The 13,465-nt window shown below is 36.1% G+C and overlaps 1 protein-coding gene and 1 long non-coding RNA gene across 2 annotated transcripts; both read left to right on the top strand.

Annotated features, from left to right (window-relative positions):
* Positions 1 to 4,060: 4,060 nt before the first annotated feature.
* LOC102202014 (uncharacterized) lies at positions 4,061 to 4,977 on the top strand. The gene is made up of 3 exons (XR_311947.1): positions 4,061 to 4,102; positions 4,332 to 4,370; positions 4,926 to 4,977. It is a non-coding gene; the product is annotated as an uncharacterized LOC102202014 (long non-coding RNA).
* A 1,787-nt stretch (positions 4,978 to 6,764) lies between these two features.
* Positions 6,765 to 11,758, top strand: LOC102201731 (integumentary mucin C.1-like). The gene is made up of 9 exons (XM_005741072.1): positions 6,765 to 6,822; positions 6,968 to 7,036; positions 9,224 to 9,558; positions 9,833 to 9,897; positions 9,989 to 10,128; positions 10,237 to 10,541; positions 10,708 to 10,769; positions 10,865 to 10,998; positions 11,166 to 11,758. Exons 2-9 carry the CDS (start codon positions 7,015 to 7,017, stop codon positions 11,252 to 11,254), a joined length of 1,152 nt encoding a protein of 383 aa, XP_005741129.1. The 5' UTR covers positions 6,765 to 6,822; positions 6,968 to 7,014; the 3' UTR covers positions 11,255 to 11,758.
* Positions 11,759 to 13,465: the final 1,707 nt, after the last annotated feature.

Genomic DNA, 13,465 nt, shown 5'->3' with positions numbered 1-13,465 from the left:
AACTGCGATTACAGTGTAATGTAGTCAAACTTGCTCTTAGTGTTAACACACACACCCAAAGTACCGACAACACATTCTAGAAAAATACCAAGACTAAATATTCCAGTAGAAATACTGTCAACATCCTGCTTCTAAGGTGTAAACTTGGCAATCAAAACTAGGACTGCAGTAAAAATCTTATCCAGCAGTTCTTATGCCTTTAAAAACCACATATTGTACATCTCAAGGAAAGACACTCAATTAACTAAAGAATACAAAATAGGGTTAACTGAGTATACATAATACACATGAAAGAGACAAACACTAAGATACAGACAAAAGTTACCAGATAATTAATTGTTAGTGTATAGAGAACTAAAAGCAGTTCAGCCAGCTAAGTACAAATGTGCAGTGAAAGCCAGGCATCAGAACAACTGATATGACTCCGCACCAGACCAGCATAAAATGTATGCAAATAGGAAGGTTCCAAATGAGAACCTTATGAGAGACTTACTCAAATAAAAGGCAGTGATGAGTACTAAAATAATGGCCAATAATAAAGGGCAGAGGGCAGAATGGTAGACAAGATCCAAATGTTTACATATGGAGGCTTTACACTTTTATTTTAATTTATTTCACACACCTGAAATACACAGACCTAGGTGCGAGGCTTATGATGGATTCATAATTTATTTAGTTTTAAGATTTCAGATGAATCCGTGTGATCACACTTTCTGCATTTCAACTTTTTGTGTATGACTGATAAAACAAGGTCCAAGTGTGTATTAAGCTTCATTGTAAATGTAATCAAAATATCTCAAAATATAGACTTAAAATGTTCACTGTTACACATCTCTGAATTCAGACACCACAAAATATAACGGCAGTGCATTATTCCTAAGCTGTAACAAAAACAATAAACAGATGAAAAAAAGAAATTCACACTGTTAAGCAACCAGTTATATTTGCAAATACTTGTGTTTGTACCAATGATTGCAGAAAAGTTCTTTTCTACAATCATTGGTTTATACAGTGAATAATAATTTGGTTTATTGTAGATATTGGAAATTGCATATTGTTTGTAAGCTCAAAGAATGAAAGAAATTAGTCTTTTTGACAGGTTTTTTTTATTTTAACAGAAATTTTATAAGTAAGATAGAAAAATAAAAGATAAAAGCTACTAAGTGTCATTGCTCAGAGAGAATACTAAAAGCACTAGTTTCACTGATCAGACTTTTTCTGAAAGTGACTTTAGGTTTTGCTGATATTTTATGTAAATGACACAGATTGAACTTTAAAAAAAAAATTGATAGGTTGTTTAACCATAGTTTGTTTAAAGACAACTCAAACCCAGAGCAGTGTTTATTGCAAGTACTAATGATACAATTTAATCAGTAGTCCTTGCAGCACTACTCATGACAAGATTTTGAAATGTATGAAAGTGTGAAACTGAAAGAATGGACTTGGCATTGTCATTGCACCTTAAGACTTTCAACATTCTCTTTGCTTAGAAAATGATGAACAAAACAAGTCCAGCTAGTTATGTCACACTTTGAAAAAGCAAGAATTTCTTGCTTCACTTACAAATAACCAAAGGCACAAGTCTTCAGTTACTTATTTGGACTCCAGCTGGTAAGGAGTCTGTTGCCTAGTTAGCCTACCATTCAGGGTGCGGTTAATACTGACTAAAAGAATACTGCTGCACAGTTAGACTCCCAAGAGGTAAGAGAAATTTTTATTTTTTTTTATTTTTTAAATTCCGATATTAACACAAGTAAATATTTAAAATTATAATTAATAAGGAATTAATTTACACCACCAACATCTAATTTCTTGTCAAGGTGTCATCATTCTGCACTGACAGCTCTGCATAACAAATACGAGAAAATGTTTTTGTACTTTTGCGTGTGTTTAATCCTTGTTTAAACAAAAACGTATTTAACAAACACACATTTATATTTATTAAAGACTTAAATGATCATAATATGATCAAACCAATAATATACAAAACATTTAGACATTGCATGATATTATTATTAATAAATCAGATTAAGTCATTTTTTATGTTCTAGAGTAGCAGACAGCGTCTTAATAATAAAGTACGTGGTCAAAGGAGCTTGCAAAGAAAAGCGTCTGGACTTCTTTAAGTTGCTTGAAGACGTTTCACCTCTCATCCGAGAAGCTTCTTCAGTTCTAAGGTCAAATGGTGGAGAGTCCCAGAAGGATGCCAACGTTCACATTTTGGACAGAGAGGACAGATGGTTTGAAAGAGGAGTGAAAGAAGCCATCTATGTCCACTGTGAGCGACCATCTTTGAACAGAGGCGGGGGTTTACGACACCAACTCTCTGCCATCTATAATCCAGTTTTGAGATCCCTTCCCAGACGCCTTAATGCCCACTCACATCCTGGGCCATCTGACCTCAGGAATTCGCATGATAAGGTGGGGCCAGGTTTCACAATGAGCTCACCCAAAACTCTGGCTGATTGGGACCCACACCCAGTTTCACACCTTGGCTCAGGCGATTAGAGGATCATCAGGGGGTCCTTTTGTTCCTCTGTGGGGGGAAACTCCCACTAGGTTTATATCTGGGACTCTCCACCATTTGACCTTAGAACTGAAGAAGCTTCTCGGATGAGAGGTGAAACGTCTTCAAGCAACTTAAAGAAGTCCAGACGCTTTTCTTTGCAAGCTCCTTTGACTACGATGACCTGGATGACTGAGAACCTTCACAGACAATAAAGTACGTGAGAGAAGGCTTTTATTATATATGTATGTTTATTATTCATGATGTCACTAACACTGTGTTGAGTGTAAAAGCTGTAACATAGGGCTGAAACCAGACTTCTTACTGGTTATAAATATATTTTTCATATGACAGTCATTTGAATTAGATTTGAAAGAATACATTTTTTTTTATCACTAACTAAAATGCTGCTGCACAGTCAATTCTGATACACAAATACATGTTAAAAATACAATGAATGCATAATTAGTTTACACCAAAAAGGTCAAAGTTTTGTATGTTCTAATTGATTTTATAAGCTTTGAGAAGTCTATTAATAAGCCGTAGATTCATACATTCTTAATTAAATTGGGAGTTTTCATCATCACATTTCTAAATTTGGATTACTGTTTTCTGAAAGTTTCTCACAATGTTAGTTTTTCCTGTTCACATTCAGGTATTTTTCTCAAATTAATCAAATGCATTTTTGAATGCCATTGTTCATTTCACATTAGACTGTTAAATAACAAGAAAATGCCTGCCAGCAATGAATTGGTTCACTTTTAAAGCCAAAAAAGTTGTATGCTGAATGTGTAATTGAGTGGTTCTTTGTATTTTGAATAATAGATTGCCCTGCTTAGCTTGTCAAGGTGTGGCCACTCTGCACTGACAGCTGAATGTACAGTGAATATGAAAAAAATGTTCTTGTACCTTTGCTCTTTGGAATTTCAAAGAATTCCAAGTAAAGAAAAAAGCTCAACTTAACAAATACATACTGATATTTATTAAATACTTAAATTGCTTCTAATTGCAAACAGTCTGATAGACTAGAAAGATGGAATTATATGATTATAAATTCATGATATATATATATATAGTTTTAATGTCAGAAAATGACAAATAGTAAGAATTTTGATCACAGAACATACGAGAGAAGATTCATATTTTGTTATTATTTATTCAATTTCATTATACATGCTGTCACACCATATGCCTGAGACCACAGTTCTTAATTTGATTATTTCTTAGTAATATATAAGTTTAAATATTTCAGATGAAAAGAAAAAGTATTTCTCAAACATGTCCTCTGTAATTTTAGTTTATTCATATTGTGGCAGTTTTGTAACTCTTTTCCACACCTGTTATGAGTGAATGAAAACTACTGCCAAACTGAGACATAGAATAGAAAACTGAACCAGAGTCAACAAGTAAAAAGTCATTTTGTTTTGTTCACACATTTTTGTAAGTGCAAATTTTACTTCTTTGGGAAAATTTAAACAACACAAAACAAACAAACAAACAAACAAAAAACTACAAATATAATTATGGAGGGTTGTGTTTTACAGGAACCAGGCAGAGGGAGGATGGAACCTCTTACATTCCTCCTCCTATTAGCAGGTATTTGTTGGGTTGTATCTTTCTGTCATTTCACTCTCTTGATATTTGTGGTTTCATGTGTTTGCACGTATGTGTGTGTGTGTGAGAGAGATTGAGAGAGAGTGCAAATAGAGCGATGATGCTAATAGCAATTTATATTTAAAATATATGAAAGTATAGACTGAATTTGTATAATTTTGCTTTTTGCCTAAATTCAGATGAGAATAATAATCCAATTAATATTCTACAGGACTAGTGGGAGCAGCGTCTACTGACAATTCAACAACAGGTAACAAAAACAGAAGCTGAAGGAGCCTAGAGCTGAATGGGCTAAAAGATTTCCCCACCCCTCACTCCCATTCCTCTGTTCGACATCCCTCCACCCCCTACCACAATTTGACGTAACTAAAGAAACTTTAGTGTAATGAAACTAATGTACATGCTTTTAAGACAGTGTTCTTTTTAATGCACAACGATGTCAGCATTTTACTGTATTCAATGAGTAAAATACTGAACAGCTGAGGTGGAAGAACATGTGAGCATGGGGGACTCCCATTCTATTAACCCAAACCCACTAACACTTCTATTTTCAATTAGCACAAGCCCATCAGACATCAACATAACATCAGTACCAAGCAATGCAACCTCAAACTAAATCCTACCACCACTAAACTCATCTTTACAATCATCAAACACCACAAGCTCATCTACAGTTAATCATGCTTTTACTGCCTTATAACTTCTTTTTCATTTAACCCCACCACCAATCAACCCAGTCTCAATGGGAACTGCAACCTCACCAATGCCTTTTCTTTTTACAATAATTACCTTTTATTTAACACAGTCGCATCTCTGGTAAACGTGACGTCAGCATCACCCTCACAGACAACACCAGGCATCATGACCTCTCCGCTACTCAATGCAACCTCACCACAAGGCAACATGACCACAATTCCACATACTTCACCGGGTATAGTGACATCAGCACCACCCACAACACTAGTCAGCATGACCTCAGTGCATCTAAATGCAACCCGACCAGGTAACATCACCTCAACATCATCTTCACCAATAACACCAGGCAGCATGACCTCGCCGCCACTCAATGCAACTTCACCAGAAAACGTGACATCAGCACCACCCTCACCATCGTCTCTCAATGCAACCTCACCACAAGGCAACATGACCACAATTCCACATACTTCACCGGGTATAGTGACATCAGCACCACCCACAACACTAGTCAGCATGACCTCAGTGCATCTAAATGCAACCCGACCAGGTAACATCATCTCAGCACCACTCTCACCAACAACACCAGTCAGCATTACTTTATCACCACTCAACACAATTTAACAACAGATCAACTGTCCTCAATACCACTTAACCCAGTCTCGTCAAGATGACCTCTATGCGACTTAGCACTACCTCAATAACAATAAACACAACCTTGCCTGTGAACATGTTGTCAACAACATTAAACCATAGAACAAGTTGATATGACCTTAACATTACTTTACCCATCCACAGAACCAGGCAACATGACCGCAGCGTCACTCAGTACACCCAGCATGACCTCACCAACAGTCAAGCCATTATCTCCAGACCTAACTTCGCAAGGAACATCCATACTTTCAAATGTCACCTTTTTTAGCACTACAACTAAAGCTGCAGCTCCAACCACAACTACAACTGCCGCACCAGCACAAGCACCTTAAATCAATTTAGGATTTAAGCTGCAGGAAACCTTTTCACCACAACTTGCAAACAAAAGCTCACCAGCCTTTAAACAGTTAGAATCAAAAGTGACTGAACAGGTGAGTTCTTGGAATTTTTTTAACCTTCCCAAAAAGTCTACTTATCTAAACGTCTTTGTTCTTTTGATCTGAATGTACTTAAACAATAGATATATAAAAATATGAATAAATACAATTCTAGCTGGTTACTCCAAATAACTAAGAATTTTATGATGAGCAAGGGAACGTATACATGAAACATAAAATGTATGAAATCTTTGTGATATGACTTATATGAACTTGATTTTAAAATATTTGAAATTTCATGTTTTATGATATGTATTTATATATCTTTCAAAACAATTTATTCCTAGCTCAACGACGTCTATAGTAAACAATTTGGATCTAGCTTTAATCGAACTGTCATCAATAGTTTCAGGTAAGAAACACAGCTTAAGATTACTTTCTAAAACTAAACCTTTATTAGCTACTAACCATTTAATGATCAAGGAACTGACCTCAGACCATTGTGAGGTAAGTTGACTAGTTTTAGTTGTTGTGCAAAGGTACTGTTTATATGGTTGCAGAAACCTACAATCAACTGAGACTGAAGAATTCACTTGGAACAGTGACAAAACATTTCTCCCACTGAAAACTTATGTCCAGATGAAAAGATTCAACTTTTTTACTATACTGGATGATTGAGCATGCATCCAGACAACTAACCATTTACTTTTTATTTTTAACAATAGATTTAATAAGTTCATTCTTGCCTTCTTGATGTAAGGCTAATCAGTGATAAAGAATTGACAAATAAAATGAAAGCATAGAAAATCACTACATTTTTCCTTTACAGTCAAGGATCCATTGTGGTTGATGCTGAGCTGATATTCAATGATGTCAGAACATTACCAAATGTCAGCTCTGCAGTTGCAACTTTGACAGAAGCTGTTGCAAGCTCAACTTTTAACCTCTCAGTTAACACGTCATCTATTTCAGCAAAAGGTCGGTCCTCATGTAATTTGTTGTTTCATCCTTCCTGATCATTTATTGTCATAAATTGTGATTTTGGATGTTGATCTCAAATATATGATAATAAGGAAATAGTCACAAGACTGTGCAATGACTTATTTAATATTGTGATTTCCAGCTGTGACAATAGTACCAACAGAACAAATCACAACATCATCTTCAACAATGAATCCAAGTACCACACCAGGTATTACCATGAAATAACTATGAATTTTTACATGTGATTATCACAAGCATGTAACACCATCATACAGCCTCACTCTTATAACCATTTTATCCAGCCTCACCACCACTCAACACGAGCTCTGTGCTAACAACATTTAATGTGATATTGATTCCACTGAACTCAACTAGAGATGGCACGATACCACTTTTTTATGTCCAATACCGATACCGATATCATAAATTTGGATACCTGCTGATACCGATAGGAATCCGATATAGTTTATTTTTAATCAATAAAACAGTTTTTTTAATATCTTGCTGCATTTTGTATAGGTTCATACTCACGTTTTAAAAACAAAACACTAAAGCTATTCTGTTATACCTGTATGTAAAAAACACACTGCACACAAAATATTTCATAGTTCAGCAATACTGAGCTAATAAACTTAAACCTACACCATCCTCCCTATTCTGGTATTTTAAAGAGTACTTAGCAGAAATATTAAACAACCTAACTAATAGGGTTGCAAACTCCCAGCAAAAAAAATAAAAACTACCCCCCACCCTCTGCCTCGTGATGCTTAATCAACGTAATCAACCTTAATTTAATGCACGTGTAAAAAAAAATTGCACAGAAATCAATTATTTTTCTACAATAATTAAATAGATTCAGCATCTTTCTTCAACAGAATTGCAGACTGCACAGATGGAAAAGGTACTATAGCTTACTAGGGTATATATTAGACTTAATAGTTACTATATACAGTAATGGACTTCTATACATTTTACCTCTGATTAAAACTTTGGTTGTAAGATTCAGATAATTGTTTATTAAAAGCTAGACATTTTAAATGAGAATAAAAAAGAAACATATTCTTTGGGCCCCCCTTTTCCCTGTTAATGCCCTACCTGCCCCCCTGGCAAAACCTTGCTAGACCCGCCCCTGCACAGTTACCAGCCGTCAGCTACGTAGAAAAGGAGCCTGGTGTAGAAAGTAATCTTAAATAAATTCTAAGAACAGCTTATCAAGCTTAAACGTGCTGCTGTTGTTCAGCCGCTGGTTTCCTCTTTCTGGTGCAAAGTGGGCGATAAACAAACAAGAGAAACAGGGCTCGCAACAGAAAAGCCGATCAGCTGATCATTGATCAGTTTCATGAATGAAGTAGTAACAGGAGAGGGAGGGAGAGAGAAGAGGCAGTCGCTCCATACATCGGTTGTTAAGCTTAATGTGGGAATGCTTTACAAACATCCAGAGATGAACTTACACACTTGCTTTACTTCTCTCTGGGATAACTTTCTCGGAGATGAAATGCCGGTTTGGTAGCGAGGATCCAAATGCTGACCGCCAACAAGTCTCGCACGCCACAGCCGCTCTATCACGTGATGCATACTGCTCCAACGCGCTAAGGTTATGAGCTGAGTTACGCCATGTTGCAAGTTTTGTGAAGTGCTTTTGTGATATTTAATGGATCAGATTACATTTTTTATTTCTCTCCAATATCCGATCAAGTAATTTATGTCAGTATCGGACTGATACCGTAATATCGGATCGGTCCATCCCTAAACTCAACTTCAGCCACACCAGATAACATGCCCTCAGCACCATCCAAATCAATAGCACCAGTCAGCACAAGCCCATTGGCACTCAGTACAACCTCACTACAAGTCAACATGACTTGAACAGCAGTTAACCCAGTTACACCAATTAAGGTGACCATAGTACCATTAGCACCAATGGCACCATTCAGCATGACCTTACCAGTAGTCTCTACAACCTCACCACAAGTCAACACACCTTTAACACCACTTTACATGACCTCACCAAATCACCTCACTATAATGCTCACCAACAGCACCAGTCAGCATGCTCTCACCCCACTCAGCACAACTTCACTACAGGTAAACATGATTTCAACACCACTTATCCCAAACTTATTTGCAGTCAGCATAAACTCATCAACACTCAGTCTAACCACACAAGTAAAGAGGAGCCTCACCTTTAACCTCTATCGCCAGGAAAATCAGTGTCTGTTAAATCAATCCATGACTATGAGGAAACGTGTTTTTCTTTAATAAAATACAGAATGTACCAGTTTATAATAAAAGTGAATGTCCTATCTGTGGCATATTCATGAAATTCTTTAATTCTCCATTTGTAAAATTAATATATTGTAGCTGACATTTGTTCCAACTATATCTATCGCCTCAGCTACTGCCAATGGCACGAATGCTACCTCAAATGCAGCGACAACTTTGGGCTCTAATACAACTGCAGCCACAACAGTTGGTTCCAATACAACTGCAGCCACAACTGTGGTTTCCAATACAACTGCAGCTACAACTGTGTCTCCAAATACAACAACCACTTCCACTACAGTGACAACATTACCCACAACAACTACCAGCACTGCATCAACAGATCCTCCTACTGCAAGTCAAGGAGCCCTTGGTCTTATATTCAGTCTCAGCGAAACTTTTACAGCAGACCTCGCAAACCGAAGTTCATCAGCTTTTCAGACTTTGGCTCAAAAAGTGACCAATGAGGTAAGACGGCAACACTATGTGCTGATATTCTGTTGGCCTACATAAAACTCACTGAAAATTGGCAATGGTTAAAATGCTGAAATGCCTCTTTCCCTGGTCTTCTTCTTCTTCTTTTTTTACATTCATTTATTCATATTTAGTTTGGTTATTAAATCTTCTAAGTCCTGTTTAGTTTTGTAAATCCATTTGATTTGCAAGATGATAGCCTCAGATTCATACAGGCAATGGCATGTGCATCTGCTGTAAAAGTATAAAACTACATTTTATCTTTCAGGTAAATGCTGCATGTAAACGTGTCTATCGATCATCCTTCCTTCGTTCCTTTGTTAAATCATTCCGGTAAGGCCAAAATTTGATAATGTAATTTTTCCAGATATTTACTACTCACTTCCTGTCATAAAAGTATTTCTTTCTCTCTTTACCAATAAAGGTCAGGATCAGTGGTTACCGATATGACTCTTGTATTCCAAGACAAAGCCTCAGTTCCTACAGTAAACAATTTAACCTCAGAACTCAGTACAAATATTAACACTTCTTCCCTGAACATTATACCAGGCAGTCTTAATGCAAGTAAGTATTTAACCAAACGTATTTAATTCTTTATCTAAAATAAATTAGTAATTCTTTATTGATAAATCACTGGTACAGTTACAGTTTCCACTTTCTTTGCTTCCGCAGCTGTGCTCAATATTACAACAACCCCAACCACTGCTTCTAACATTACTACAGCTGCAACAACTGCAGCCACAACAGTTGGTTCCAATACAACTGCAGCCACAACTGTGTCTCCAAATACAACAACCACTTCCACTACAGTGACAACATTACCCACAACAACTACCAGCACTGCATCAACAGATCCTCCTTCTGCAAATGAAGGAACCCTTGGTCTACAATTCAGTCTCAACCAAACCTTTAAAACAGACCTCTCAGTCCCAAGCTCATCAGCTTTTCAGACTTTGGCTCAAACAGTGATTAAAGAGGTAAGACACCAATACTATGTGCTAACAAGCAAACCTAAATGTCGGCTAGCATAATAATGTAAAATGTATATATTCTTGGAACTATATATGATTTAAGAGACTTTCATTTCTTTCTTTAACCTTTATTAAACACTTGTAAACACTTCACAATAATGTTCTCTTTCAGATAAACAGACTGGTTAAAAATGTCTTTGCATCATTCCTACGCTCCAGGGTTAACAGCTTTAAGTAAGGCTAAATTTCTGTCCATGACTTATGTTTTTCTTAGATATCTGTCCTTCAACTGCTTTTAAGAAGTATTGCTTCTGTCTTTGTCATTCTAGGAATGGATCAGTAGTTGTCGACATGACTCTTGTGTTCCAAGATCAAAACTCGGTTTCATCACTAACTAATGCAACTGCAGCGCTGACACAAGCACTCCAAAATACCGCACTGGGCATCATAGAAGGCAGTATAAGTAAGTTTCTGGCCACATATTCTGCAGTTTGAATTTATTAATGTAAAATACCCTATATAATGTTGTATTATTGTGCTGTCAGTGTTACACATAAAAGCAAGATGAGAACTCAAGTTTATAAGTCCAGAGAATTTTATGGAGGTACTTTTTTTTTTTCAAAATTCCAGGAGTGTCATCATCAACCAGTCTTCAGTCTACAATTGGCATATGGGCGCTAACACTGTTGACTGTGGCACAAATCATGATCAACATGTAGGCACCACTCAAGTTCACTCCAGTGACTTCACCAAAAGTTTTTACTGTGTGCCGACCAAAGGAAAAACAAAAGATATAAGAAGCTAGCATTATGAAATTTACCAAGATGAAGTAATTTGGTGCTCAGATGTGTGCTGAGTGTAAAAGATTAATATATATATCTTATAGTATTTTCCAGACACAAATTTATGGTGCAAAATATCTAATACTTTTTGGCAACGTATTGGCAGTTACTTGTGAGTAACACATTAGCTTGTTAGTGCACTTGTTTTTGTTGCTATTGTGGCATTAAGAAAAAACTATAAAAAACATACATATTAATTTACAATGTGCATTGCAAGATGCAAATTAATATCCAAACATATTATTGAGTTAAATGGTGAAACAGAAGATGTGCATATTTAATGATGTGAGTTGAACTGAAATGATCTTGATGCAGCAGACAAGTGATTGATTCTGTCATAATCATACAGTATCAGGTGAATAGTTTGGAAGGTGGATTTTAAATGAGAAACAGCATACTAGTCTAGAAAAATATTTACATACTACTGTCTTAATAAAAATAAGTTGTTTTTCTTCTTTTCATTGATTAATTAGTGCATTGATTAAAAGATCTGTATGCCTCTATAATGAAATTAATAAAACCACTATTTATTCAACCAAGTACTAGAATCTTAGGCTTAATATGCTTCTTGTGATTTGTAAATGCCATCTCTTTTACTCTGCATTTTTTCACTGCATTTTTTCCTTTTAATATCAGAAGAAGGAAAAACTACTGCAAATAATAATTATTAGTGGTGTGGTGAATGTGATTTGTAGATTTGTGAACTTTAAATTTATCAAAATAAAGATTATGACAATTACCAGGTTTGTGTACTACAAAACAATTAATGCGTTAAGGAGCTATTTTGAGATTAAAGTCAGAGTGTTCTGTGTCAAGCAAGAGCCTAAATCACCATGTGAACTTTAAACACGTGAACATTGATATAGCACAAGGTTCAGTTGGCTCTACATAAAAATAGGTGGTCGAAATTGTCTTCAAGAAGCTACTTTTATGTAGTAATGTTGTCACTGTAGTGGAAGTAGTGTGAAGTATATTTCACAACCTGTACCTTTTTACTTTTACTTGAGTAAAGGAGTTGAATCAGTACTTCAACTTTTATTGCAGCATTCTTTAACACTGGTATCTGTACTTCTACTAAAGTACAGACTGTGACACCTCAATGAACAGGTATGAAATCTTTAACTGGGGCTTAGGTTTTGTCAAGCCAACTAACACAAACAAAGGGTTGCTGTATTGAACTTCTTTATCAAAGATGTGTCATCTTATTACTAGACCTATTATTTTCAGAGCCGATATCCAAGGATAGTAGATTATAGATCAAACTGGGATTGTTAAGACTGGCTGTTAGCCATAGTCATGAATGTATCCCTAGCTACTACCAGAATCCAGGAAAAAACAACAGGAGCTACCAAGAAACAAGTACAAATGTGTTTTCCTTGAAAACTACTGTTTACAAACTACTCTACTACAGGTAGAGGACCACAGGCTTTGATGTACTTTCAAATGAAGGAGCAAAGTAGCAGACAACAATCCATTTACACAATATTGTTTTTTAATTCTCTGTGTATCACACCTGCAGCTCAATCTCAATGGATATACCTGCTCTCACTCTACTGTAATGTAGCATTTATTTTATTGTTCTAAATGTCCAAATAAATTCAATAGTTGTAAATGGGCTCTTCTTGTGGAAGTGTAGCTCTCAGACTCTGCTTGTGTTTAGGATGGAGACTTCATGTTGATCACACTAATGGTCACTCATTAGCTGTATCCATGATTTCCAAAGCAAACTTGAACTCTTATAGGTCTGATGGTGAGAGAGGTAGAAGTACATGAAAAGCTGTGAAATCTCTGGTTTATTAGGGAATATATATCTTTTCTAGTGCTTATTTTCTGTGTATTTTGTTTTATGTATTTTATAATAAAGGCCTGTATAAAGGAAGGCCAGCTTTGACTCACAAACCAATTGCTCAGCCAGACTGGAACTGTGCAGAACAGGAAGTCTTGTGCAGAGCTGCAGAGGCAGTATATTAAGAACAGAAAACCCATGTACAGACAGAAAAGCGGAACTAAGCAACACACACACACACACACACACACACACACACACACACACACACACACACACACACACACACACACACACACACA

This window comes from Pundamilia nyererei, unplaced genomic scaffold (assembly GCF_000239375.1).
Source record: "Pundamilia nyererei isolate P.nyererei 1_Seehausen unplaced genomic scaffold, PunNye1.0 scaffold00107, whole genome shotgun sequence".
Taxonomy (NCBI): domain Eukaryota; kingdom Metazoa; phylum Chordata; class Actinopteri; order Cichliformes; family Cichlidae; genus Pundamilia; species Pundamilia nyererei.
The sequence above is the reverse complement of the archived record's forward strand: the minus strand, read 5'-3'. Positions and strand labels throughout refer to the sequence as shown.